The sequence below is a fragment of the Lepus europaeus genome, chromosome 9 (genome assembly GCF_033115175.1).
Source record: "Lepus europaeus isolate LE1 chromosome 9, mLepTim1.pri, whole genome shotgun sequence".
Taxonomy (NCBI): domain Eukaryota; kingdom Metazoa; phylum Chordata; class Mammalia; order Lagomorpha; family Leporidae; genus Lepus; species Lepus europaeus.
In genome coordinates this window covers 94,547,032-94,573,892 of record NC_084835.1, presented here as the reverse complement: position 1 = coordinate 94,573,892, position 26,861 = coordinate 94,547,032, and the positions used below count along the sequence as shown (strand labels likewise).

Genomic DNA, 26,861 nt, shown 5'->3' with positions numbered 1-26,861 from the left:
AGTGAGATCCAGTCTCACTGCTTTTGGCCTTGCCCATCTCCAGTTGTTCTGGGTATTTGGGTAGTGAACCAACAGACGGATAATCCCCACCCCCCCAGCCATCTCGGCCTTTCAATTCATTAACTAATTAAAAAAATAAAATCTTTGTCAGATAATTTTAATAGATCTATCATCTTGGTGTTGGCATCTTTTTTTTTTTTTCTCATTCAGTTTGATATCTTTCTGGTTCTTGGTGTGTTGAGTAATAGTTTGTTTTGGACATTTTGGGTCCTAAGTTGCAAGACTCTGGATCTTATTTAAGTATTCTGTTTGAGTTGGGTTTTCTTTTTTTTTTTTAAACATTTATTTATTTCATTTGAAAGGCAGAGGGAGAGAGAGAGAGAGAGAGAGAGAAAATGAGAGAGAGGAAGAGAGGTCTTCTGTCCACTTGTTCACTCCCAGATGGCTGCAACAGCTGGAGCTGTGCTGATCCAAAGCCAGGAGCCAGGAGCTTCTTCCGGGTCTCCTCCATGGGTGCAGGGGCCCAAGGGCTTGGGCCATCTTCTGCTATCCCAGGCTGCAGCAGAGAGCTGGATCGGATGTGGAGCAGCTGGGCCTCTAACCGGTGCCCACATGGGATGCCGGCACTGCAGGCAGCAGCTTTACCAGCTTCACCATGGCGCCACCCCCCAGCTGGGTTCTTTTAATACCACTCCAGCAGGGGATATGGGGAACTGTCTCACTGCCATGTTGGGGTAAAAGTCCAGCTCCCCCCCCCTTTCCACCACCCTTACTCCCCATTAATACCTCAGAGAGGATCTGAATGTGTGAGTACTAGAAGGTGGTTAAAGTTCTGACTTGTAATTAAATCTCCTCTGAAACCATCCCCACAGGGAGGGTCACCTCATTACCGCCAGGTGGGGTGGGAGTCCAGGGTCCCACATGATTCCCACTGGCACTGACAGTGGGAGCTGTGTTAACTTCTGACGACAATGAAAGTCCAGAGTCCCTATTTGTCCTACTCTGATGGTATTGAGGCAGGGCAGTTGGGTGCCTCCTTACAGCCTGGGGCTGGAGAAGTTCAGATTTATTTATTTATTTGAAAGGCAGAGTTACAGAGAGGCAGAGGCAGAGGCAGAAAGATAGAGAGGTGTCTTCCATCTGCTGGTTACTCCCCAGATGGCTGCAATGGTTGGAGCTGTACCAATCTGTTGCGGTTGATTTCTCAACAATGTTGCAGTGGGTTCCTGGGTTTGTTTCTGAGAGGAGCAGCGTGGTGGGGGCAAGAGGCGCGGAGTCACCACACAGACCCCGGGAGTCGGGTGAAAGCAGGCTTGAGGAGAGCAGCCCACAGACTCGTTTATTACAGTTGGTACAACAGCTTATATAGCCAAGACCAGCCAATCTGGTCAAGGGGCGGTCTATGCCCCAACCAATCACAGCCTGTTGCCAGGCAGTTTCCAAAGCCATCCAATCACAGCCTGTCGCCAGGCAGTTTCAAATCCATCCAATCACAGCCTGTTGCCAGGCAGTTTCCAGAGCCATCCAATCACAACCTGTCGCCAGGCAGTTTCCAAAGCCAGGTGGGTTTCAATCGCCAGGCAGTTTCAAATCCATCCAATCACAGCCTGTTGCCAGGCAGTTTCCAGAGCCATCCAATCACAACCTGTCGCCAGGCAGTTTCCAAAGCCAGGTGGGTTTCAAAGCCATTCCTGACAAACTGACGCTCGCTTGCCAGTGGCCACCTTGGTATGGCCTTCTCATTCCACTACATTTCCCCCTTTTCGTTTATTTTTGAGCAACGGGAGGCATGATTCTTGGCCATACCATTGTTGACCCCGTTTCCATGTGGTCTCCGTACGCAGCTGTGCCTGTCTTAGGTTGTCCCCCAGGGGATCTTACCCGTCATTGACTAACCAGCGCTCAAATCGAGAGACCACAGGATTGCTTGCTCAGATAGGGGTAGGAATGAGGAATAACAGTTATCAGGAATGGCATGACCACACACAGGCTGTGGGCCATTTGAGTGGCTGACCAGAGCTAGTGGGGTATACAACAGTAACAGATATGGCTTTAGGCAGTTTCTCAGGATAGGATGATAGGGCAGGTGTGTCTGCTAACAAGGCGGAGTCTCTGTCTTGTTCAGCTGGTTCTGGTTGGCTGTCAGTTGCAGGCTTCATGTTTCTGGCTGGTACCCAAATGGGCTGTTCTGCATTCTCTGGAAAGACACAAGCATATCCTCGACCCTTGGTTAGCAGAAGCAATCACAGCCTGTCGCCAGGCAGTTTCCAAAGCCAGGTGGGTTTCAAAGCCATTCCTGACTAACTGACGCTCGCTTGCCAGTGGCCACCTTGGTATGGCCTTCTCATTCCACTACACCCATCTGAAGCCAGGAGCCAGGAGCTTCCTCCGGGTCTCCCACATGGGTGCAGGGGCCCAAGGACTTGGGCCATCTTCTACTGCTATTCCAGGCCATAGCAGAGAGCTGGATAGGAAATGGAGCAGCCGGGACTTGAACTGGCACCCATATGGGATACTGGCACTGCAGGTGGAGGCTTTACCCGCTATGCCACAGCACCGGCCCTTGTATCTTTTCATCTCTTAAAAATGTTGAACCGCTTGATACAGAGAAATGTCCCCAATATTATATTGTATAAAAAGAATTGTTAAATGACTCTTGTTGCATAAATATTTTATTTTCTTGCAATTGTGAAAAATTACAAACTTATGCTTCTATGGATGTATTACATAGAGAATTTGTAAGCTTGTTTACTGAAAGGCCAGCCCTAACCAAATTGTAGGAGATGGTGAAAAAGGTAGGAAACAGAAATATTTGATGAGCCCAAACCACTTTTGTACCTTTCTCTCTGTCTCTCCCTCTCTCTGTCTGTAACTCTACATCTCAAATAAATAAAATCTTTTAAAATAATAAAGCTTTCACCCCTTTATTATTATTAATTTAAAGTTATTGGTTTTGTAGGTTTGAATTTCATTTATAAACATAATTTTACTTACAGATTTTAATAACTATAGAAATACAATTTGCATCTACATTTCTCATTCATATGTGATAATATATATTTTTATGTATTTATATGTAAAATCCCTGCTTTACACATGAGGAAACTAAGGCGTAGAGAGGCTAAGCAATTTGTTTGAGAACATGTGGACTATGGTGGGACTGGGATTCCAACCTATGCCAGGGTCCAGCATTTGATCTCTGGTTCACAGGCGGCCTCAAAAAAGACAGCCGAACAAGGACTTGGGGCAGCGGCGGCATCTTCATTCTTGGTCAAACAGTTTTTTTAAAAAAATCATTTTAACCAATTCACAGCTAGCTATGTTTGATCACGTTAAGTTTTTGCTTCAATAGTTGATACAGAAAATTATTTCCTGACCCACTGATGATTATGGGTTGTCAACTGTCTCCATAGTGACGGTAGCATAGGGCAGACCATGGCTGTTAAATCGTGTAATACAGAATTCTTCAAGTCAAAAGGAACATAGCTATTTAAGCAAAAGAAATGAGGCCATTAGTGCCCTGTGGGGCACATTGTAATATTGAGGCATAATTAGAATTGGAGTGAGTAGGTACCAATTTATTGCACATAAATTCTGAGGATTATGAATGTTACGCAAATGTTGGATCACACATTTTAGAGTTACATAAATATTTAGATTTTTCCTATTTCAAATTCCATGTTTTATTGTGTCAATTTTTAAAATATTTATTTATTTATTTGAAAGACAGTGCCTATCTGCTGGTTTACTCTCTAAAAGCCTGCAACAGTCGGGGTTAGGCCAGGCCAAAGCTGGGGGCCAGGAACTCGATCCAGGTGTCCCAAGTGAGCGGCAGGGACCCAAGTACTTGAGCCATCATCTGCTGCCTCCCAAGGTGCACATTCGCAGGAACCTGGAAATAGGAACAGAGCTGGGACTTGAACCCAGGCACTCTGATATGAGATGCAGGTGTCCCACTTGGCGTCTTGACCACTGAGCCAAACACCCACTCTTCAATCATTTTTTTTTTTTTAAAGCTCAACTTTTTTGCGTTTGTCAAACAGGAGTTATTACTTCCCTGCATAGGTAGCTGTTACATGCTTCGTTTGGGATAGGGCTAGGAGAGATTTCGGGTAAGAAAGAGCAGGTGTGCTCTGAGAGCCTGGGGCTGGGTGTGATAGGCTAGGGTGGCTGTCTTTTAGACAGTGCTCACCTGGTTCTGTCCTCTGTTCATCACAAAAGGCAAAGAGGAATTACGAGCAGAAGTGCCGTGACAAGGATGAGGCGGAGCAGGCTGTCCACCGGAGTGCCAACCTGGTAAACCCAAAGCAACAAGAAAAGGTACCGAGCAGGGCTGCCAACCCAACAACGCAGAGATTCACGTGTGTCAGGCCAAAGCCAACCAGGAAAATGGACCTGCCCTCAGAGGCCCTGGCAGTATCTTCCCCCAGGCTGTGAGGGTCCCCTGAACCAGAAACACCCTTATCACATGTCTGGGGTTTGGGGAAGAGCCCGGGAGGCATGGCCATGGTGATGGAGGTGGGAGGAGGTTGTGATATTGTTCATCTTCCTTTAAGACTCAGTTCCTATACTCTTTGTTGTCTCTTGCTTGGGCAGATGGCTCATTTAATTTGTAAAACCTGCATATACCCCAGAGGGCAAGGGTAGCTCTTTAGGAAAACCTAGGGAGAGGTACTTTATGGATATTTTCCAATGGTGATGAGATTTGAGGCCAAGCTGAATGGTTTGCTCCCAGGGGAAATGTAGGTAGGACTTGGACTAGACCTTGTTTCTCCACGGTCATTGTACTTACATTGGTTTTGCCTACCAATCCCTGGCTTAACATTCCCAGTGTCTATTTTTTTTTTTTGTCCTGACAGCTTTTTGTGAAACTGGCAACTTCAAAGACGGCAGTGGAAGACTCAGGTGAGGGGGCTGCTCCCACCCATGGGGGCGGGTGGGTGGTGGGATTTACATTATCCTAAATGTGTCTCTGAGAAAGGCAGTTTATATACCTTACAATACAGAACACAGGGATAAACGGTGGGGTTAACAAGGTATGGGAAGGCAGGAAGGAAGGAATGGAGGAGTGCAGGCAGGGAGGCATCTCAGAATCCTGGAAACGGGAGGAATCAGACGAGGAGGCGCAGTCTGGAGCGGCTTCCTGCTCGGGTCTTGCTGCCTTACCTGAAAGTGAATGGTGGTGGGGGAGTCGTGTGCTAGGGGCTCTGGACTCAGTGGCTCCCTCTGATTGACAGGGACGTCTGCATCAAAGCCCCTTTTGGCTCTGTTAGTCCTTATCTGCTGTGAAGGCAGCAGCCAAGTTGAAGGCCTTTCAGTCACTGAAATCTAAGACCCAAGCCAGGTGTTTGCAAAGGCTACTGAATCCCAGAATAGCCTCCAGCAAACAAGCCTCTGGCCACCTTGCTCCCTTGAGGAGTCTCTAAATCCAATACTATGTAACTTGGTGTCCCTTTTGGACCCCAGGCGAATCTCTTTCCTGCATCCCCTGCTGGAGACTTTTCTTGAAAATGGAAAATGCTGGGAGCTACTGAGGTGGAATTTGGCAAAGAACTTCTTCCTCTGCCTTCACTTCTTCCTTGAGCCATTTCTTGCTCAAGGCTTGGTTCAATGTTTAAATGAAAGTGTTACCCACATTTGCTTATTTCGTAAAGATATTATGTGGCGAGATGCAGTTATGTCCTTCTAACGTTCAGACCTCTTGTGGCCTTGTGAGCTCACCACAGCTCTGACGCATTTCACTGGAGATGAGCGTAGGGGGTGGGGTAGGGTGGGGTGGGGTGCATCCACGAGTTCCCTCCTGACTGGTTTCTGAACCTATACCCCTCTCTCCCACTGCAGACAAAGCATACATGCTGCACATCAACACGCTGGATAAGGTCCGAGAGGAGTGGCAGAGCGAGCACATCAAGGCCTGCGAGGTACGGGAGAGCGGAAGCTGCCTGGGGCCTGGAGAGTGTAGTCTTTTTTTAAATTTGATTTATTTATTTTTATTTGAAATGCAGAGTTTCAGAGAGGCAGAGGCAGAGAGAGAGAGAGAGAGAGAGAAAGTCTTCCATCTGCTGGTTCACTCCCCAGATGGCCGTAATGGCCAGAGCTGGGACGATCTGAAGCCAGGATCCAGGAGCTTCCTCCAGGTCCCCCACACAGATGCAGGGGCCCAAGGATCTGGACCATCCTCCACTGATTTCCCAGGCCATAGCAGAGAGCTGGATTGGAAGTGGAGCAGCTGGGACTCAAACCGGTGGCCTCTGGGATACCAGCACCACAGGCAGCGGCTTTACCTGCTATGCCACAGTGCCAGACCCGAGAGTGTAGTGTTGTAGAAATGCTCTCATTCACTTTTTTTTTTTTTTTTTGACAGGCAGAGTGGATAGTGAGAGAGAGAGAGACAGAGAGAAAGGTCTTCCTTTTTGCAGGGCCCAAGCACTTGGGCCATCCTCCACTGCCTTCTGGGGCCATAGCAGAGAGCTGGCCTGGAAGAGGGGCAACCGGGATAGAATCCGGAGCCCCAACTGGGACTAGAACCCGGGGTACTGGCGCAGCAAGGTGGAGCCACGGCGCCGGCCCTCATTCACTTTTATTGCACTTCAATTCTCATAGAATGGGGGAAAATTAGAAATCAAGAATTTAAAATATTATTTCATTTGCTTTGAAAGGGAGAGAGGTTGGCCGGTGCCGTGGCTCAACAGGCTAATCCTCCACCTTGCGGCGCCAGCACACCGGGTTCTAGTCCCGGTCGGGGCACCGGATTCTGTCCCGGTTGCCCCTCTTCCAGGCCAGCTCTCTGCTGTGGCCCGGGAGTGCAGTGGAGGATGGCCCAAGTGCTTGGGCCCTGCACCCCATGGGAGACCAGGAGAAGCACCTGGCTCCTGGCTTTGGATCAGCGAGATGCGCCTACCGCGGCGGCCATTGGAGGGTGAACCAACAGCAAAAAGGAAGACCTTTCTCTGTCTCTCTCTCTCTCTCACTGTCCACTCTGCCTGTCAAAAATAATTAAAAAAAAAAAAAAGAGGGGGGGGAGAGAGGGAGACAGAAGCAGAGACACAGAGAGATCTTCCTTCCAGATTCACTCCCCAGATGCCCACAGCTGTTAGAGCTGGGTCACGCTAAATCCAGGAGGCTGGAATTCATCTGGGTCTCCCACAAGGGTGAAGTGCCTGTGCCATCACCTGCTGCCTTCCAGGGTATGCATTAGCAGGATGGGGAAATCAAGTGGATGCAGGACTTGAACCCAGACACTCCAATGAGAGATGTGGGTGTCCCAAGTGGCATGTTAACCACCGTGCCAAAAGTCAGCCTCAGAAGTCAGGAATTTAACTAAAGAGTGAAGGAACTGGAATAACTTTCCATCTGTCAACCTGAGTAACAGAGAACAATCAGAGCGACTCTCCAAAGAAGATTGTATTTATTTGGGAATGGCAGAGCAGTACAGTGTGCATGCCCCAGTTAACTGTGGGTGTTTTTAATGAGAATGAGGAAAGTGGAAGTTTTTAGAGGTAAGCATGGGAGGAGGATGTCAGATATTTTGAAACAATAGTCTTTTGCCACAGTGATTCATAACTCAGTGGTTATTAGTTCAAGGTTAAACAGAGTTGCTAGGCAGATGTCCTTGGAGAAGTGCTTTTTGGTTGCAGTGGCCTCTGTATATGTAGCTCTGTCAGGGTCCCCTGTCATAGTTGTAGCAGGCAATAATGCATAAGAATGCTTTCTTTCTTTTTTTTTTTTTTTTTTTTTTGGACAGGCAGAGTGGACAGTAGAGGGAGACAGAGAGAAAGGTCTTCCTTTTTGCCGTTGGTTCACCCTCCAATGGCCGCCGCGGTAGGCGCGCTGCAGCCGGCGCACCGCGCTGTTCCGATGGCAGGAGCCAGGTGTTTCTTCTGGTCTCCCATGGGGTGCAGGACCCAAGAACTTGGGCCATACTCCACTGCACTCCCTGGCCACAGCAGAGAGCTGGCCTGGAAGAGGGGCAACTGGGACAGGATCGGTGCCCCGACCGGGACTAGAACCCAGTGTGCCGGCGCCGCAAGGTGGAGGATTAGCCTGTTAAGCCACGGCACCGGCCAAGAATGCTTTCTTTATAATGGTCTGAGTTTATTTTTTTAAACATATTTTTCTTAACTTATTTTATTCATTTGAAAGGCAGAGAGAGGGGAGAGATCTGTCATCCACTGGTTCACTTTTCAAATATCCACAACAGCCAGGGCAGGGCTGGGCCAGGCCAAAGCCAGGAATGGGAAGCTCCATCCAGGCCTCCCATGTGGGTAGCCGGTACCTGGGTACTTGAGCCATCATCTGCTGCCTCTCAGGGTTCACATTATCAGGAAGCTGGAATAGGGAACTGAGCTAGGACTTGAACCCAGACACTCTGATATGGGATGTGGGTGTCCTAAGTGGCATCTTAACCACTGCCCCAACCACCTGCCCTGTGTTTGTTTGTTAGTGCTGCCGCTAGCGACTCCATCAGGATTCTGACAATGTTCATACCTTTCACATAGTAAACCTCATCTTTTTGCTTCCTCCCCATCCTGACTATGCTGTCCAGTACTCTTCAAAGCTTTCATCCAGTGTTTGGTCGGTGCAGGAATGAACCAGGTGAATCAGTTAGTGGTTTATTAACTGTAGTGATTACCTTTTGAGAGTCTTGCCTGTACTTTGTAGGTTCTAAAGGGTGTGCATATAACAGGTGAGTAGGTTAGGTTTTGGAAGCTTTTCTTTCTTTCTTTCTTTCTTTCTTTCTTTCTTTCTTTCTTTCTTTCTTTTATTTATTTGAAAGACAGAGAGAGAGGAAGAGAGAGAGAGAGGGAGAGAGAGAGAGAGAGAGATCTTCCATCAGCTGGTTCACTCCCCAAATGGCAGCAACAGCCAGGACTGGGCCAGGCTGAAGCTAGGAGCCAGGAACTTCATCCTAGTTTCCTATATGGGTGGCAGGGGCCCAATACTAGGACCATCTGCTGCTACTGTTCCAGGTGCATTAACAAGGAGCTGGATTAGAAGCAGAGCAGCCATGACTCAAACTGGTGCTCATATAGGATGCAGGCGTTGCAAGCAGTGGCTTGGTTTGCTGTGTCACTACATCAGACCTCTTTTTTTTAAACTCTTCACACCTGAGATTTTATCAGCATCTCCTTTCATTTGCAGCACATGATGTTACAATTTTCAAGAGAAAATAAAAGACATAACCTGCGAATGTCTTCAAGTTTCTGTCACTCTGTCAATACACGTTCTCACCAGAGGTTCTCAAAGGGAGATTCCGGGATGCATCAGTGTCCCCCGAGGACGGCACTCTCAGACAGACCCCAGACCCAACGAGTGAGGAAGTCTGGCAGGAGGCCCAGTAGTCCCTGCGGTAGTTAGTCCTGCAGATCACTCAGATGGGACTTCAAGTATGGGAACCATTGCTTCACAGCTCCCCCCACCTTTTCTCCTATGAGTAGAAAAGGGACCACTCCCAGCCCCATCAGGATCTTATTCTACCCAGCTGCCTTCACTGTGAACTGCTGTTATCTTGTGCAGATCGGTGCATTCCCAGCTTTAAACCACCCAGCTCTTTCTTCCCATCTGCTCCACTCTCTTGTCTTTCCAACCACACTTTTTGAAGAAACTGTCTCAAGTCCTCGTGCTCCCTACTGCTTCCTCTGGGGTTTGCTGCCCTACCACTAATCTCTTGGCTGGCACCCAGGAGCCTCTGCAGTTCTACTCTTATTTGACTTTTCTCTACTATCTGAATCCATGGGTCACTGTCCTCTTCCTAAAATGCTCTTCTCTGCTTTGTGAATGCCAGACTCTCATGGAAAAGCTTAGAGCAAGGCCATTTTTGTAGATACCTACTCAAGGTTCTTTGACTTCCTTGCAATGGAAATTGACAAGAGGTCAATGTGCAACCCAGACAGAACTTACAGCGGGCTTATGCTTGAGCACAAGGAAAACAGCGGGGTGCGAAGAGGGTGCGAAGAAGGTCCTCAGTGAGGGGACTGGACAGGCATTTACCCTGGGTATAATTCCCCCTTGGCGCTTGGCACCTCTGTGTGCACCTGTCCCCCTCAGCACATAATGCTTTGGTCTGCACTCGGCTTGGTGCTCTGCACTGGTTAGTTCCTTTTTTTGCACATGAATTACTCAAAATGGTGCTGTTGCTCACTAGCACATCCCCAGGAAGGTCATACCTTGGTTGTTTTGAGCTATTCTGGGTGTGCACATGGCCTGGGGGAGTTTCTACAGGGTGGTCAAGGGTCTTTTGTGGTTAGGATGTGAACTCTAGCTTCTCATTGGTTTGGAGCTTAGTGGAGAGACCTGAGGTGGGAGATGGATACATGTTGGGTCAGGAATGTCTTGATTTTGTGAGTCCTGTTTCAATTCTGTCTCAATAGCATATGCATTTTGTGGATACATGTTTAGAATAAAAGCCTGCATGGGAATGATAATATTTAGGATAATGGTTATTCTGGGGAAGGAGGAAGGTGATGTAGATTGTGAAGTCACTCAGGGGGCTTTAACAGAATGTGAAGCAAACTTGGGCAGTTTTTGACAAAGCTAGGTGGTTGGTATGTAGGTATTTATTATATGGCTCTCTCTGATTCCATGTGAAGTATTCTGTAGTGAAACTAGTAGTATGGAGATACTAAAATATTTATAAGTGAAATAGTGCATTCACTACAAAATACACCAGGGAGTAGGATAAATGGTCATGAGTTGATAATTGGTAAGCTGTTGATGGATACAGATACATTTATTATATTATTCTCTCTACTCTTGTATATGCTTGAAATTTTATATTATAAAAAGTTTTAAAATGTAATAGCTGTGACAGTAAATGTTTAAAAATATGTTAACATATAACATCCACTGTTGAACAGACTTTCATCCATTTTGTAGATTGGCTTGACTTTTTCAGAAGTTGCCTATATCCAAAAGGGCATTGGCTTTTAACTTTTTTATTAAGGGAAACTTTAAACTTGTACCAAGACAAAAGGGAAGTGTAAGGGCCTCCGTGTCCTAATCCTAATTGAGCAGTTGCAATAGTTATGACCACCTTGCCAGACATTCATTTATCACGGGGCAGGAGGGTGAGGTTTGGCTCTGGGGCTGCCCAGATGGAGATGCTTATTAGACAGTTGGAAATGTGACCTGGAACTCGGGGTAGAACATTGGTGTCTGGGATCACTGTTCCTTCTTACCTTCAGAACTCTATCCAGTCCTGTTTGGGTTGATACCATGTTAGAATCTATTTGCATTCCTTTTCCTGGTCAGAGTTCATGAGTGTCCTCGGTGGTGCTGGGAGGGGGCACCCTATTGAACAAGAAGCTTACAGATAACTGGAGATGACACTGTTTAAGTCACAGCCAGTGTCAATGAATGGCTCCTTTCTCTGCACATAGATGTACATGTAGTTGCTCTTCTGCAGGTGTTTGAAGCTCAAGAATGTGAACGAATAAACTTCTTCCGGAATGCGCTGTGGTTACATGTGAATCAGCTGTCAAAACAATGTGTCACCAGCGATGATGTAAGTAGGAGCAGCCACAGAGTACTGTGGCTGTGCCTGTTGGATCCATTAGAGGGAAAGCATAGACATTTATTAGTTCACACCCCCCCCCCCATCCATTTGAGATCCAGAGGTAAAGTGACTTGTCCATGGCCACACAGTGAGTTGATAGAATACTCAGATAGGGGCGGCACCGTGGCTCACTTGGTTAATCCTCCACCTGCAGTGCCGGCATCCCATATGGGCACTGGGTTCTAGTCCCGGTTGCTCGTCTTCCAGGCCAGCTCTCTGCTGTGGCCTGGGAGGGCAGTGGAGGATGGCCCAAGTGCTTGGGCCCCTGCGCCGGCATGGGAGACCAGGAAGAGGCACCTGGCTCCTGGCTTTGGATCGGCACAGTGCCGGCTGTAGCGGCCATCTAGGGGTGTGAACTGACGGAAGGAAGACCTTTCTCTCTGTCTCTCTCTCACTGTCTAACTCTACCTGTCAAATTAAAAAAAAAAAAAAATACCCAGATATGCTGGCGCCGCGGCTCACTAGGCTAATCCTCCGCCTTGTGGCGCCAGCACACTGGGTTCTAGTCCCAGTCGGGGCATCGATCCTGTCCCGGTTGCCCCTCTTCCAGGCCAGCTCTCTGCTGTGGCCAGGGAGTGCAGTGGAGGATGGCCCAAGTTCTTGGGCCCTGTACCTGCATGGGAGACCAGGAGAAGCACCTGGCTCCTGCCATCGGATCAGCGCGGTGCGCTGGCTGCAGCGCACCTACCGCGGCGGCCATTGTAGGGTGAACCAACGGCAAAAAGGAAGACCTTTCTCTCTGTCTCCCTCTACTGTCCACTCTGCCTGTCAAAAAATAAAAATAAAAAAATACCCAGATAAATATGTAACTTGCCTGAATCCTGGTCCATTTTACTACCATGATTTTTTTTTTTTAATTCAGAGTTAGGGTTGGAGAGCAGAGGAGGGAACCCAAACACAATGTGAGGACAATGTACAGAAGACAGAAGTGTTACAGCATGGTTCTGAGTCCTGAGCCTGCTGTAGTCTGGAGTGGGGTCACTCCAGGATAGCACCAGCTACCAGCAAACTGACCCATACTCAGGCTTGTGGTCATTCGGGTTCACTCCAAAGCTCAAAATTTGCTGTAGCAACTTTCACAGAGCTGTTGTCTGGCTTTAACTTGTACATAGCAACAGTAATCAGGTCCTCAGACTACAGAGAACACCAAATCAAGTTATCAGCCTTCTTTGCTAAGGAACAGCCACCTACACCCAGACAGGACATTCACATTAGCAAACAGTTCAGCACCCAGCAAGCCCATAGAAGTGAATGGAAGAAACTTGCTTCAAGTTAGGTGATTGTCTTGGCATTTGTGGGGGTCCTTGGTCTTGTGTCACAGGACTTGGTGTGTATGTTTTGGTTCATCCAGTATATCTTTCTAATTTCTCAGCCAATGTTTTTGTCCTGCCACTGAGACATATTTCCCATCATCTTTAAAAAAAAATTAGCATCATATAGGCGTTAAAGAAAAGCCTTTGTATGAGCTTGGGACTTAGGAATGTCTTATTTTTCTTTCCAAAATAACAAAATTTGGAAGAGAATCAGCCATTTATCAAACCTTTCTTTAAAAAAAAGATTTATTTTATTTATTTGAAAGACAGAGTTACAGAGAGAGGTAGAAACAGAGAGAGAGGTCTTCCATCTGCTGGTTCACTCCTCAGATGGCTGCAATGGCCGGAGCTGTGCTGATCCGAAGCCAGGAGCCAGGAGCTTCCTCTGGGTGTCCCATGTGGGTGCAGGGGCCCAGGGACTTTGGGCCATCTTGCACTGCTTTCCCAGGCCATAGCTGAGAGCTGGATCAGAAGAGGAGCAGCTGGGACTAGAACCAGCGCCCATATGGGATGCCGGTGCTTCAGGCCAGGGCTTTAATCCGCTGTGCCACAGCGCTGGCCCCTATCAAACCTTTCTTAGTGAGCCGTGCCACATTTGTCATCGACATGCCTCTGCTTGCTGATCTGTCTTCTTTTGGGTAGATGTATGAACAAGTCCGGAAGAGCTTAGAAATGTGCAGCATTGAGAAAGACATCGAGTACTTTGTGAATCAGCGCAAAACTGGACAGACCCCACCAGGTGAATGAGGCGGCGGGGTGGGGGAGGGTTGCTGAAGCAGTTCTGCCAGCATTTCTTGGCCGAGCTCATTGAAGATGTAAGACACCTGCCTCGTAATGTTTTGTTTCTTGATGGTTCTCCCAGCACCCATCATGTATGAGAACTTCTACTCCCCGAAGAATGCAGTCGCTCCAGGAAAGGCTACCGGGCCCAACATAGCAAGGTAATACCGACTGCCCGTCACGTGATGAGAGACTTTTCACAAGCATGTTTACTATTAATTTTAGAAGACATTTTAAAATTTGTGGTTGATCAATAAAAATGCATTTATTCCTTGTGTGTGAGACATTAGAATTGGAACATTTCTACCACTGCCTTTGCTGAGTGACGTTGCTAGCTTTTTGGAAATGGCACTTCTAGGAAAAATGTGAAATGGATTTTATTAGTCATAGTTCAAGGAAGACTGGCTCGTGCATGGTGGGATCATCACCACTCATTCATGAATCCTGCACCTTTCTTCCAGCCTGTGGAAAGCGGGAGTCGGCCAGCTGTCCCCTTAGGATCAAATCTGATGGACCTGTTTTTGTAGGTCCTTGATTTAAGAAGATTTATGTTTTTAAGTGGTTAAAAAACTCAAAAGGGTGCTGTTTCGTGACATGTGGATATGACATAAAATTCAGATTTTAGTGTTTGTAAATCAAGTTTTATTAGAACATGGCCACCTCGGTGGATTCTGCTTGTGTATGGCTAACTTTCATGTGGGAGTTGAGCGATCACGAGAGAGACAGTATGCAGGCAGCAGAGCCTGAATCATTTACTATTGGGCATATCGTAGGAAAAGTTTGCTACCCTCATATAAAGGACTCGGAGAGGAGAGAATTTCTCTTTCACATGCAGTCAGCTGGAAGCCTAAGCTGTTGAATTATCAGTCCAGTTTCAGTAAAGATGGCAGGTTTGGGAGCGATCATGATCATAAGAATGCTGGAGCCGGTGCTGCAGTATAGTAAGCTGAGCCGCTGCCTTCGGCGTCAGCATCCTATATAAACACCGATTCGTGTTCCAGCTGCTCCTCTTCCAATTCAGCTCCCTGCTTATGGCCTGGGAAAGCAGTAGAAGACGGCCCAAGTGCTTGGGCCCCTGCACCCACATGGGAGATCTTGAAGTAGCTCTTGGCTTCAGGTTGGCCCAGCTCTGGCCATTGCTGTCATTTGGGGGAGTGAACCAGTGGATGGAAGACCTTTCTCTCTGTCTCTCCCTCTGTCTGTAACTCTACCTCTCAAAAAAAAAAAAATGTCAGGCCCTGTTCAAATCCATTAATATGAGTGAGCTGACTTAGCTCTCAAAATGAGGGAGGAACTTCAAAATGTTTCTGGAAAAATGGGATTGAAAGAGAAATTTGGGGACAGGCGGTTATTCTGTGGTTACGATGTCCGTGTCCCATGCTGCAGTTCCTGGGTTTGATTCCTGCCCCAGCTCCTGCCTTGGGCTTCTCACAATGCAGACATAGGGAGGCAGTGGGGATTGCATTCCTGCCACCCTCATGGGAGACCTAACTTGTGCTGTGAGCTCCAGGCTCCGGCCCTGGCCCAGCCCTGGTGGTTGTGAGCGTTTGGACAGTGAGCCTGTGGCTGTGAGCTCTTTCTTTTTCACTCTCTGTGTTTTTCTGTCTTTCTGCATCTCCAATAGATACAAAAATAAGTTTTTAAAAATAAGAGATTATTTTGGTGGAAAATCTTGAAATCCATGTATACTTTTTCATAATATGTATTCTCCATGAACTTTTTTTTTTTTAAAGATTTATTTTATTTATTTGAAAGCAGAGCCACAGAGAGAGAGAGAGAGAGGGAGAGAGAGGGAGAGAGAGGGAGAGAGATCTTCAATCTGCTGGTTCACTCTCCAAATGGCCACAACAGCTGGGGCTGGGCCAGGCCGAAGCCAGGAGCCTCCTCTAGATCTCCCACATAGGCACAGGGGCCCAAGGACCCCGGGCTATTCTCCGCTGCCTTCCCAGGCACATCACCAGGGAGCTGGATCAGAAGTGGAGCAGCTGAGATTTGAACTTGGGCTCATATGGGATGCCTGCTGGCACCAGCTTAACCTACTGTGCCACAATGCCAGCTTCTCTGTGAACTTCTTGAAGATCTCATATTTTCCCTTTTTACACATGAAGATGGGTGTGCTCAGAGCTTAGGAAATCTTGCCCCCATAGATGAGAGCCTAACCCTGCCAGTCTGGGCGATGAGGGCAGGGCTCTGTGCTCCTGCCCACTCTGCACCCTGGCTCTCAACACCAGGCTCAACCTGCGGTGTGGATTTCCAGATAATTTGCTTCAGCTGTGCTTTTCTGGACCCTCCAGCACAGAAACCAGATCTGGTTAGAGTGTGGCATGCTAGTAGCATGAACTTGATGGTTATAAAAATAACAAGAATGCGTGTGAACGTCTTTGGTTTTCCTTTCTTACAGGAGAGGACCTCTCCCGATTCCTAAAAGTTTACCAGGTAGGCCGCCAAGAAAGGCCTTTTGACATTCCTGTGTCAGGTTGTTTTTGAAGGTTAAATAGCTAAGAGTTGAAGTAAGGGAAAAGAAAAGAGTAAACAGAATTAACTCCCCAGTGGAAGGAGCCTGTGTTAGAACCTTACTGTCACACCACACCGTTTATCACAGAGTGAACTTTTGTTATTGGTGACCTGTTTTGTAGTTATCAAAGAGAGTCATTTCTGGAAGTGACAGAGAAACTTATTTGAAGGCAAATTGCCCAAGAAACTGGTCTACCTTGGGTCACGAGAATGGCATATATTGCACTACCCATGATGGGGTCATTCACCAGTCCCACGGGTCTATTCTTCCTCTGAACTCCCATGGTACCTCTGGGAGAACCACGTGTCGGAGCTGTTTTGTTAGTTGTATTCCCTGGATGGTCATAAGATCTTTCAGGGCCCTTTGTCATTACCTGTGTCAGATTGCAAACACCTAACACAGTACTGGGCACATATCAGGTTCTCAACAAATACTAATTATTTGAGTGTAAAGAAGATATATTTGTCTACGTTCAAAGAAATGTGGAAAGAGGGCAATTTATTCTGCATTTAGCAGCTCATTAAAAATTTAATATAGCTTCAGCCACTTTTGTAGCCATATTTGACCTATGTGATGATTTGTATTATTTCTTGTTTGCCTGATAATTACCACCTGACAGTGCGGTTACTGTTTGCCCACTTTTGAAGATGCCTTTACTGTGGGTGCTGATACCTGGGCATGGAGGCTAAAGAGTAAAGAAGACACAATATTGAGAATGTCTTCTGATTTGTAGTCATGGCTATCATGTATAGGTTTTTTTTTTTTTTTACCATGTATAGTTTTTATTGTTGGATATGTTTTCTTGTTACAAAAGGGCAGTCATCTCAGTCTTCTAGTGGAGTGCCTTAGTTTGAAAAGGGCCAAGATTGGGGCCAGAGTTATAGTGTATTGGTTGCCAGTTCGAGTCCTGGCTGCTCCACTTCTGACCCAGCTCCCTGCTAATGCACCTGGGAAAGCAGTGGAGGATGGCCCAACTCCTTGGGCCCCTGCACCCATGTGGGAGCCCCAGAATAAGCTCTTGGTTTTGGCCTGGCCTAGTCCCAGGTGTTGTGGCTGTTTGGGGAGTAAACCAGTGGGTGGAAGATCTCTCTCTCTCTCTCTCTCTCTCTGCCTCTATTTCCATGTAACTCTACCTTTCAAATACATAAATCTTAAAAAAAAGAAAATAAAAGAAAAAGGCTAAAAGATCTTATGGTGAAAAAATAGTAGCTTCATGTTTTCCTGTTTTCCATCCTTTGCAGATGACCCTGATTACTCTGTGGTTTCTGACTACAGCTTGATCTATCAGTGACATTGAAGGTAAGAGCTGTTAATGTTCACATAGACTCGCCTGTGTGTCTTTGAAGCATCTCTATGACACCACTACAACTAGCAAGGCCGCACGTGAGGCCGGCACACTGGTGGCTGTGGGCCTCCTTGAGGCTGACCTCTCCTGAATGGAAGCAACTGGAAACCACTCCATACCTATTTGGATGAGGGCGTTTCCCTTCCTTAATTCTTCTACAATTATTAGTTAGCTGCTCTTGTTAAGCTCTTCTGTGGCTATTACACACCTATACTTGAGGTATCTCACGAACAAAGCACACAATTCCTCCCTGTTTAAATTAGTCAACCTTTACTGTTCTACCCCAGCCCCCAAAATTGGAGGAGTCAAGCAAAAAAAAAAGTCAGTACTAACAATCAGACTCACCATGGCATCACAGGATCATCCTGTACCAGATTAGTACTGCTCTGAGCGTGCATGCTGCGAGGATTCTTGGAAGGGAGCTGAACACTGCTAAGCCAGTCATGGCTGCAGGAATGGCCACATGGCAACATATTCTCTGGCATTCAGGTGCTTCAGCTTGCCCCAAGTCAAAACCAGTCTTCACAGTCCCAAAGGAGTGCCTGAGAAGCCAAAGTTGACACTCCTTGCATTTGTCAGCTTTTTGTTACTTTAACTGAAATATCTGAGAAGAGCTTCTTAGAAGGAAGAAGGTATACTTTGGCCCACAGTTCTGGAGGTTCACAGTCCAAGATCAGGTGGTTCTATTTGTCTAGCATCTGAGGAGGGCAGAGTGCATGCAGAGGGAGGATCACGTGGAGAGGCAGGAAGCAGAGACAGAGGAAGCTCGCTCTTCTCCAGGTCCATGTGTCTCTATTTAGCCCTCATGATTCCATCATGAGAGCTTCTCCTACCCTAGGAACCAACCAATGTCGTTACTTTCCAAGGCTCCACCTTCATATACCAATATCAATTCAATTCCATCCTTAATCCAGTAACATAGGATTCTGGAGATTGAGACGTCACCATGTGGACCTTTGGGGAATCCTCAAATTATTTTCCAAACCATAACACTTTTCATAAAGTAGAGTTCTTTTTTTTTTTTTGACAGGCAGAGTTAAACAGTGAGAGAAAGAGAGAGACAAAGAGAAAGGTCTTCCTTTTCCGTTGGTTCACCACCCCCAAATGGCCAGTACAGCTGGTGCACTGCGCCTATCCAAAGCCAGGAGCCAGGTGCTTCCTCCTGGTCTCCCATGCTGGTGCAGGGCCCAAGCACTTGGGCCATCCTCCACTGCCTTCCTGGGCCACAGCAGAGAGCTGGACTGGAAGAGGAGCAACTGGGACAGAATCCGGTGCCCCAACTGGGACTAGAATCTGGGGTGCCGGCGCCGCAGGTGGAGGATTACCCTAGTGAGCCACGGCGCTGGCCTAAAGTAGAGTTCTTGTAACTCAAGTGGTCTTGAGGTTTGACTTCATAGGCATATATGCACAAAAAAGTCTGAAAGGCTATATTCTGAAATAGGTAATACTTTTTTCTTTCTGACAGCCCTTTTTCTAATTTGTCTACAGTGAAAATTTATGACTTATTTGACTGAAAATATTTTGAAGAGTTGATCACTGGAGTGGGTGGGTGGAATATAGGACTTCACAAGAGAATTGGAACAGCCTCTTTCCCCCTTTTCTGATTTGGTGTTGGTGATCATTTATGAAGCAGAACAAGTCTGAACAGTGCTCCGTGGTGATTTCCTACAGTGTTCTTTCTATCTGCTGAAAAGTGCTTGCACATCAAACGTTGAGTACGTCAAACGTTGCTTACCTTCAATCCTCCAAAAACACCTACTTTGTGACTTATAGCCAATTAGGTATTTAGCATAGACACCCTATTGTCTTAATTCGATAGAAATAACAAGTTAGTATCTATTTACATGTAAATATAAGTCCTTAAATTGCTTAAGAAACACATTTAAAACTCAAGTACCTTTGCTGTGAAATATAAGGAAATTGAAAGCTTAAAATATTCCATTCTAGGGTGCTGGTGTGTGGCATAGCGAGTTAAGCCACTGCCTGCAGTGCTGGCATCCTATATGGGTGCTGGTTCGAGTCCTGGCTGCTCCACTTCTGATCTGGCTCCCTGCTAATGCACCTGTGAGAGCAACAGAGGATGATCCAAGTGCTTGGGCCCCTGTACCCACATGGGAGACCTGGAAGAAGCTCCTGGCTTTGGCCTGGTCCTGCCCCAGCCATTGTGGCCATTTGGGGAGTGAATCAGGAGATGGAAGATTGATTCTCTCTCTCTCTCTGTAATTCTGTATTTCAAATAAATAAATCTTTTTAAAAAACCCTTATATTTTCTAATTATATATAATTTTCTGACCTACACATAAATTGCAGTCTTTACAAGCAGATATCTTTTCTTTTTCATTTTGTAAGCCCACCTTCATCTCACAGGAAGGTAAAGTCCTGGGAGGAGGTGGAGCAGAATCCGAGTGAGCCAGTGACTTGGGATTCAGAGGTGAAACCTGCCCTCTGGAACAACAAGTGGGTGATGGCTATAGACAGAGCATGGGCAGGCCTTCGAGTTTCTTTTTGTTTTACTTCTTTCTTTCTTGCCTTTACTTGCTTGAGTTGAACATATATATATTTTTAAAGATTTATTTATTTGAAAGTCAGAGTTACACGGAGAGAGAAGGAGAGGCAGAGAGAGAGAGGTCTTCTATCTGCTGATTTGCTCCCCAGTTGGCCACAACAGTTGGTGCTGTGCTGATCTGAAGCCAGGAGCCAGGAGCTTCCTCTGGGTCTCCCAAATGAGTGCAGGGGCCCATGGACTTGGGCCATCTTCTACTGCTTTCCCAGGCCACAGCAGAGAGCTGGATCCGAAGTGGAATTGGCACCTGTATGGGATGCTGGCACTGCAGGCAGTGGCTTCACCCACTACAGCACAGTGCCTGCCCCGAGCATATATTCTAAGGGCTTCAAGGAACAAGAACTCTGACTTCTGAAAGTCTACAAATTTTCTATATGAATGCAAGATGCTAGTGCCACGTGTTTACTTGAGTTCAGCCTCTCAAGTTCTGTAATTTTAGGGTCTGTACCAGCTCAAGGAATAGGTGCTTAACATATGTGCACATGTATAATTGAATTCAGAGGATTTTTAAGAAAGAAGTCTAGTTTAGTTAATAACTTAGTTAAATGCCATGTCATATAACATTTAAAGTAGTTGACGGCCGGCGCCGCGGCTCAATAGGCTAATCATCTGTCTGCGGCGCCGGCACACTGGGTTCTAGTCCTGGTCGGGGCACTGGATTCTGTCCTGGTCGCTCCTCTTCCAGTCCAGCTTTCTGCTATGGCCCGGGAGTGCAGTGGAGGATGGCCCAAGTGCGTGGGCCCTGCACCCCATGGGAGACCAGGAGAAGCACCTGGCTCCTGGCTTCGCGATGTGCTGGCTGCAGCGCGCCAGCCGCTGTGGCCATTGGAGGGTGAACCAACAGCAAAAAGGAAGACCTTTCTCTCTGTCTCTCTCTCTCGCTCACTGTCCACTCTGCCTGTCCAAAAGAAGAAAAATAAAATAAAATAGTTGGCATCTTCAGAATGAAGATTTAAACTGGAAGGCTTGGGAATTCATGTTGTATTCTGTAGTTTATTTTAGCTGTTATTCTTTGATTCTAACGTGTTTGTGTAAAGACACATTGCATTTTTGAATTCAAATATGTATATGAATATGAATACGTGTGTTATTTATCTGCCATAAAGGAATGCTATCTTCATGTTCCTCTCTCGCTGTTCATTTTCCTTGGTCGAGCAAGCACACTTAACTCTCCTTCCTCGGAGACGTGCTTCAGATGGGAGTGGGTACGAACGTTGAAATGCTATTCTCTTTCAGAAAACAACCCTTTTTTTCCGGCGAATGCTCCTATGCTTCGGAAAGAGGTCCCCAGAGCAGCAGAATCCATAGCTGAATCTTGCCAACCATGAAGACTTTGCAGTGAACCCTGGTTGCAATTTGTTGATATTTTGTAAATTTATGGTAGGCATTTAGTTCCATTTAAGCTAATAAACTTCTGCATTTTTTTTTTTTGGACAAAGTTTACAAATTGCCCCAGACCAAAGAATCGTTCTTTCTCAGTCAGGTACTGCAGTTGTGGGTGAGTGGTGGACTCCTGGGGAAGCAGGACAGTGGATGGAGTGGTGACCCCCCCACCCCTACCCCGGGAGAGCAGTGGTGGCTGCTGAGGGGCCGAAGGACTCCTTTGCAGTGGGTGGCAGTGCTAGGGGATTTCCACACAGGCTCACACTTCCAGTGGTGCAGGATGGAAATGACCTTGCCTTTTTGGCTGGGAGACTTAGAAGCCGTCTGATTGCACTTTGTATTTCACAGATGAGGAAATGAAGCCCAGAGTAAGAAATCAATTTCCGTACGGGGCTGCCAACTGATTAGGGACAGCCAGAATCAGAGCGTAGCTCGTTCCCATGTCACCACTCTGCCAGCCCCTCCCGAGGTTGCCATGCTCATGCTAAACTTTAGGTTATGCCAAAGATTTTTTTTGGCCAGCATTTTTCTAATTGGGAAGCTTATTAGGGCTTCAATGTCAGATGTATTTGTGTATGGATCGCTGTATGTACTGTACTACAGAGAAGTATATTTAATTTAAGCCATAGGTTGTAAAATATGCCATTATTTAATATGCCACGGAGAAGGTAGGATGGGGGAGTTGCCAATTAACTTGTGACAAACCATTGATGGCCAAGCTCATTCACAGGGGAGACACCAAAGCGTGAAGACAAAGAACATTCTGGAATCAATGAAATACAGTGTTTTGACTCTGTTCCCCAAGAGAATTTTGGAGTTACAAAGCCAATCTCCAGTCCTGGGTCTTCACAGAAAATCTATCCTTTGCTAGATCCTGAAACTTTAAAGTGTCAGTCTTACCTCTTAGCAAATATTTGGGTCTTCCTTTGTCACCACAAACAGCAGCAAGGTTACGTAGCTTTTCTACATCACTGGCGAACCCTGAGAAAAGGGTATATTTTCATTCATGACAAGTCAGAATAGCACACTTCCTTACTGAGTACGTTGTTAAGTTCTGTATCACTGCAATGAACAAACAAAACATTTGCCTCTCCTGCCATGGGCAGCAGTGCTCCCAGAACTGTGCACAAATGGGTCGAAAGAAGGTCGATCAGTCCTCATTCAGCGGAAGGTGCTGATGGCTGTAGGAGCTGCTTGTCATGAGAGGGAACTTGCATCAGTTGGATATCCTTTTGGGAAAGTGAAGTTTGCAAGAGTCATTGACTTCCCCAAACTGGACGGGCTCAGGAAATGGTCTTTTGTTCTCAGAACAGTCTGTGTTTGGGTGGATTATTTATTATTGGCAATTCCTCAGGGATTTCGGTTTTCTCTTTCCCTTGGTCAATGCAATTGATGTAAACGTGTTTTATGAATGGAAGATAATATTTTTATTCTGTTGCTCTTTCTGTTTGATATGAAGTAAAATAAAGGTTCTCGATGATTTGGGATTTGTGGTGCATTTTTGGGTTAACCATATCTCTTCCTCCCAAGCCTTATTTCACACCATGCTGCATTTGTAGTTGTCAGACACCACAATGACAAGCTGCTGGTCAGGGAGGCCAAGAGAGGATAGCACCCTATCACTTCCTAGCAGTTCTTCCCGCTCTCAGCTGCAACGTCACTTCCTGCGGGAGGCACCGTGCTTGCCTCTAGTGTAACTTGGACTCCTCTGCCATACCGTCCCCTGCCCCATTTTCCTCGTCATTACCTAATTACTCTGGAAATGCACAGGGAAAGCTCTGTGTTCCCTTGTAGCCTGGACCTCCATGAGAGCCTGGCCCTTTTTATCTTTTTCCTGCTATATCCCCTGCACCTGACAGACAGCGGTAAATATGAAAGGATTAATGGCCTATAAGAAGACAGCCAGAGAAAAAGGAGGAATAGAGTGAAGAAGGAGAGAAATAAGGGAGTGGAACCAATGAATGAGGCACAGGTGTTCAAGTTAGCAAATATGAGCTCACTGTAGACTGTTGGTGCAATGACATTGGAACCACCGGAAGCAGACCCAAGATAGGGGTTTGAGTACTAGGATTTTTTTCCTCAGGGCAGTGGTGGTGAGGGTGGGGAGGTTATTTCCTCCCAGTAAAACTGCCACTGTAGTCGCCCCAAAAGTGGTGACAGGGGAATCCCCACAATTGCAGCGTTCCAAAAGGGGAACACTCAAGGCCAGGGTGATGTAGCAAGCATTGTTCAGGGGACTTTACCAGCAGAGGGCTGGAGCTTGTCCTCGTGGTGGACAGCATGAGAGAGGGATGTTCTCTGGGTGTCCACTCCAGGGGACAAGGGATGGAGTTTATATGAGAGTCGCAGGAAGTTTGCATGGTTGCATGGTTCTGGGCACTAATCTCAACGTTATTATTAGGGCTTGGGAATGTTCAAGGCCCTGGCTTGGGGCTCTAGCCTGCTGGCCATACCTGCAGCTGGCTGGATGGCAGAGTGGTCAAGGCTTTCTGTGGTTTTTTTCAAGAGTGAGCTTCCAGGGGGTGAACCCAGAAGACATTTGTATGGAAGTGGGCACATAAGATAGGGAACGAGAGGAAGACAAAGAGCATGCATGGTCAAGCGAGCTACACAGTGGACAGCTGGAGCTCACTATACTGGGCTCCCAGGAAAACCGTGGGAGACGCACGAGGGAGCTGGGGCATCGACTCACCGACTTTGCCAGCCTCTGGCAGAGGAAACTCCTAGGAGATGTTAACTTCCTGGTGTTTCGGGCCTCGAACACTGGCAGAGTGGATGCCAGCCTCAGAGTTCCTCAGCTGGTGACTTGGTCCCTGGCGGGTGGAAGTTGGGCCGGTGTTTAAGGAAATGGTAGGGACTGAGGGGGTGTGGCTGGGGCTGTGACAGCAGCTGACACCCGCACGGCTCAGAGCCATCTGTGCCCGCGCTAATTGTTCTGCATCCTAAGCCTCTTTCCTCTAGTCCCGGCTTCCGAAGCAAACACACAAACATGACTATGAAACAGGAAGGTTAGAAGAACAAGCTGCCGTCCCTCTTGCTGCAGTTGGTCCCAAGCCCCTAAGTGATGCTCACTCCCCCTCCCCCCGCCCTGTTACAGGTGAATCGTGCCACCTTCCAATGTGTATATTGAAATCCCCACCCCAGCACTTCAGAATGGGACATGTTCGGGTCAGGATCTTTAAAGAAATCATTAAGGCGAAGTGAGGCCATTGGAAGGAGGCCCTGATCCGTATGCCTGGTGTCCTTACACCAACAGGAAGGCCCCTGAAGGTGTCCGTGCCGAAGGGATGGCCACGTGCAGAGGCAGCAAGGGAGTGGCTGTCTCCAAGGCAAGGAGACAGGCCTCAAGGAATGGCAACTCTGCAGGATCTCACCCCCCCCCCCCCCCGCTCTCAGACTTTCCAGAACCATGGGAGAATATCAGCTGATAAGGCACCGGCACTCCAGGTTCTAGTCCCGGTCGGGGCACCAGATTCTGTCCCAGTTGCTCCTCTTCCAGGCCAGCTCTCTGCTGTGGCCCGGGAGGGCAGTAGAGGATGACTCAGGTCCTTGGGCCCTGCACCCGCATGGGAGACCAGGAGAAGCACCTGGCTCCTGGCTTCAGATCAGCATGGTGTGCCGGCCGCAGCGCACCAGCCACAGCGGCCATTGAGGGGTGAGCCGACGGACAAGGAAGACCTTTCTCTCTCACTGTCCACTCTGCCTGTCAAAAAAAAAAAAAAAAAAAAAAAAGAATGTCAGCTGCTAAGCCACACTGGCCACGTTGCTGTGTTCCGGCCACCCTGGCAAGCTGACACACATCATCCTGCCTGCCTCAAACAGTTCCCGCCTTCATTGGTCAATTACAGATAAACAGAATAAAATCAAACACACGCCTTCCAGATCCCCCTCACACGCGGCACGTTCTCTGGCTTGTCTAGGTCTCTGGACTAGTGGGCCAACCCAGACTGCTACACCTGAGGGGTCCCAGTGCCCAGCTATGAGGCTCCTCTCCGACCCTGTTTGCCAAAACGACTACTTTATGTTTCTCATCAGACATGGAACCTGAAGAGGCACCCGTGAGACTCCTGAGTTCCAGACTATTCCTCCCTCTCCTCGTCTTCCTCACTGGTGACCACTCCCTGCTGCAGGTCTATTGGCATGAGGAACCCCGAGTGACCCACTGCTGGTCAGCCTTGTAGAGGAGTCCTCTCTCTGTCCCCTGTGGATGCACCCTCTGCCCACCTGCTACATCCAGGACCTCTGGTCCAACAGAGCCTAAAGTTGACGGGGTGTGAAACACAAATTCCCCCAGTGGGTCCATCACTGGGAACCATGGTGACAGACGCCACCCTGACTTCTTGGCTCCCAGACCTGTTTTTTCTACCTATTGGAATTGTAATCGATATTCGGGGCGGGGTGGGGCGGGGGAGGATAGACTGCTCAGTCTATGCCTCCACCTTGGGAGGTCCTGTTCTTGGGCTGCTGCCCCCTGCAGAGGCCACCAGGTCAGCAGCCACTAGGGGGGGAGCCCGTGGGCCTTTGCCCCTGCAGAGCCGCCTTCTGTGTGAAGTGACTCTCCTGGTGTGTTGGATTAGGGTCCAGCTCATTTTAATTTGACCTCCTCTGTAAGGACCCTGTCTCCAAGTGAGGGCACGTTCTGAGGTAGTGGGGTTTGGACTTGAGCCTGGAATTCCTGGGAGGGTTGGCTGGCATTTGGTGTAGCAGCTGAGATGCCACTTGGGCCTGCATCCCATATAGGAGCACCTGGGTTCTAGTCCTGGCTCCAGCTTCCTGCTCATGTGAACCCTGGGAGGCAGCAGGGATGGCTCTGGAAGCGGGGTTCCTGGCACCTGCATGTGGAATAGGTTCTGGTTTTCAAGATTTGCATATGGAATCTAGATTGAGTTCCCAGCTCCTGGCTTTGGCCTGGCCAAACCCCAGCTAGATGGGAGCCCCTCCCCCCAACCCCCATCCCATCTGGCTCTCTCTGCCTTTCAAATAAATAAAACGAAATACATAAAAGTAGGAAAAAAACAACTTTTGCGGGGATACATCCAAAACTGCAGTTTGTTTACACGGGCCCTCCCAGCTGTTACTGCTGTCCGCTGAAGGCCGCTCTGTCTGGGGAGAGCGGGGTTTACCTGTCACTGTCGCCTGCCAGCAGTGTGGCTGAAGGCAGCTCTGCAGAGAGGTCAACTGTTGGGATCTTGATTACCCACCCTGAAATGTAGGGTTAAGCTACCACCTGCAACCCCAGCATCCCATATGAGTGCCAGTTCACATCCCGGCTGCTCCACTTCCTATCCAGCTCCCTGCTAATGGCCTGGGAAAGCAATGGAAGATGGCCCAAATGTTTGGGCCCCTGCACCCACATGGGAGACTGGAAGAGGCTCCTGGCTCCTGGCTTTGGCCTGGCCCAGTGCTGG

The 26,861-nt window shown here is 47.7% G+C and overlaps 1 protein-coding gene across 1 annotated transcript in view; it reads left to right on the top strand.

Moving 5' to 3' along the window:
• Nucleotides 1-17,461, top strand: part of PSTPIP2 (proline-serine-threonine phosphatase interacting protein 2) — a 77,706-nt gene extending 60,245 nt beyond the window's left edge. Inside the window, exons 7-14 of the mRNA XM_062201603.1 lie at nt 4,222-4,320; nt 4,860-4,905; nt 5,842-5,921; nt 11,405-11,503; nt 13,510-13,606; nt 13,730-13,808; nt 16,049-16,083; nt 17,404-17,461. Of these exons, the coding sequence (XP_062057587.1) occupies nt 4,222-4,320; nt 4,860-4,905; nt 5,842-5,921; nt 11,405-11,503; nt 13,510-13,606; nt 13,730-13,808; nt 16,049-16,083; nt 17,404-17,453 (585 nt within the window). The 3' untranslated portion in view covers nt 17,454-17,461. The remainder of the gene's footprint in view (nt 1-4,221; nt 4,321-4,859; nt 4,906-5,841; nt 5,922-11,404; nt 11,504-13,509; nt 13,607-13,729; nt 13,809-16,048; nt 16,084-17,403) is intronic.
• The last annotated feature ends 9,400 nt before the right edge of the window (nt 17,462-26,861 follow it).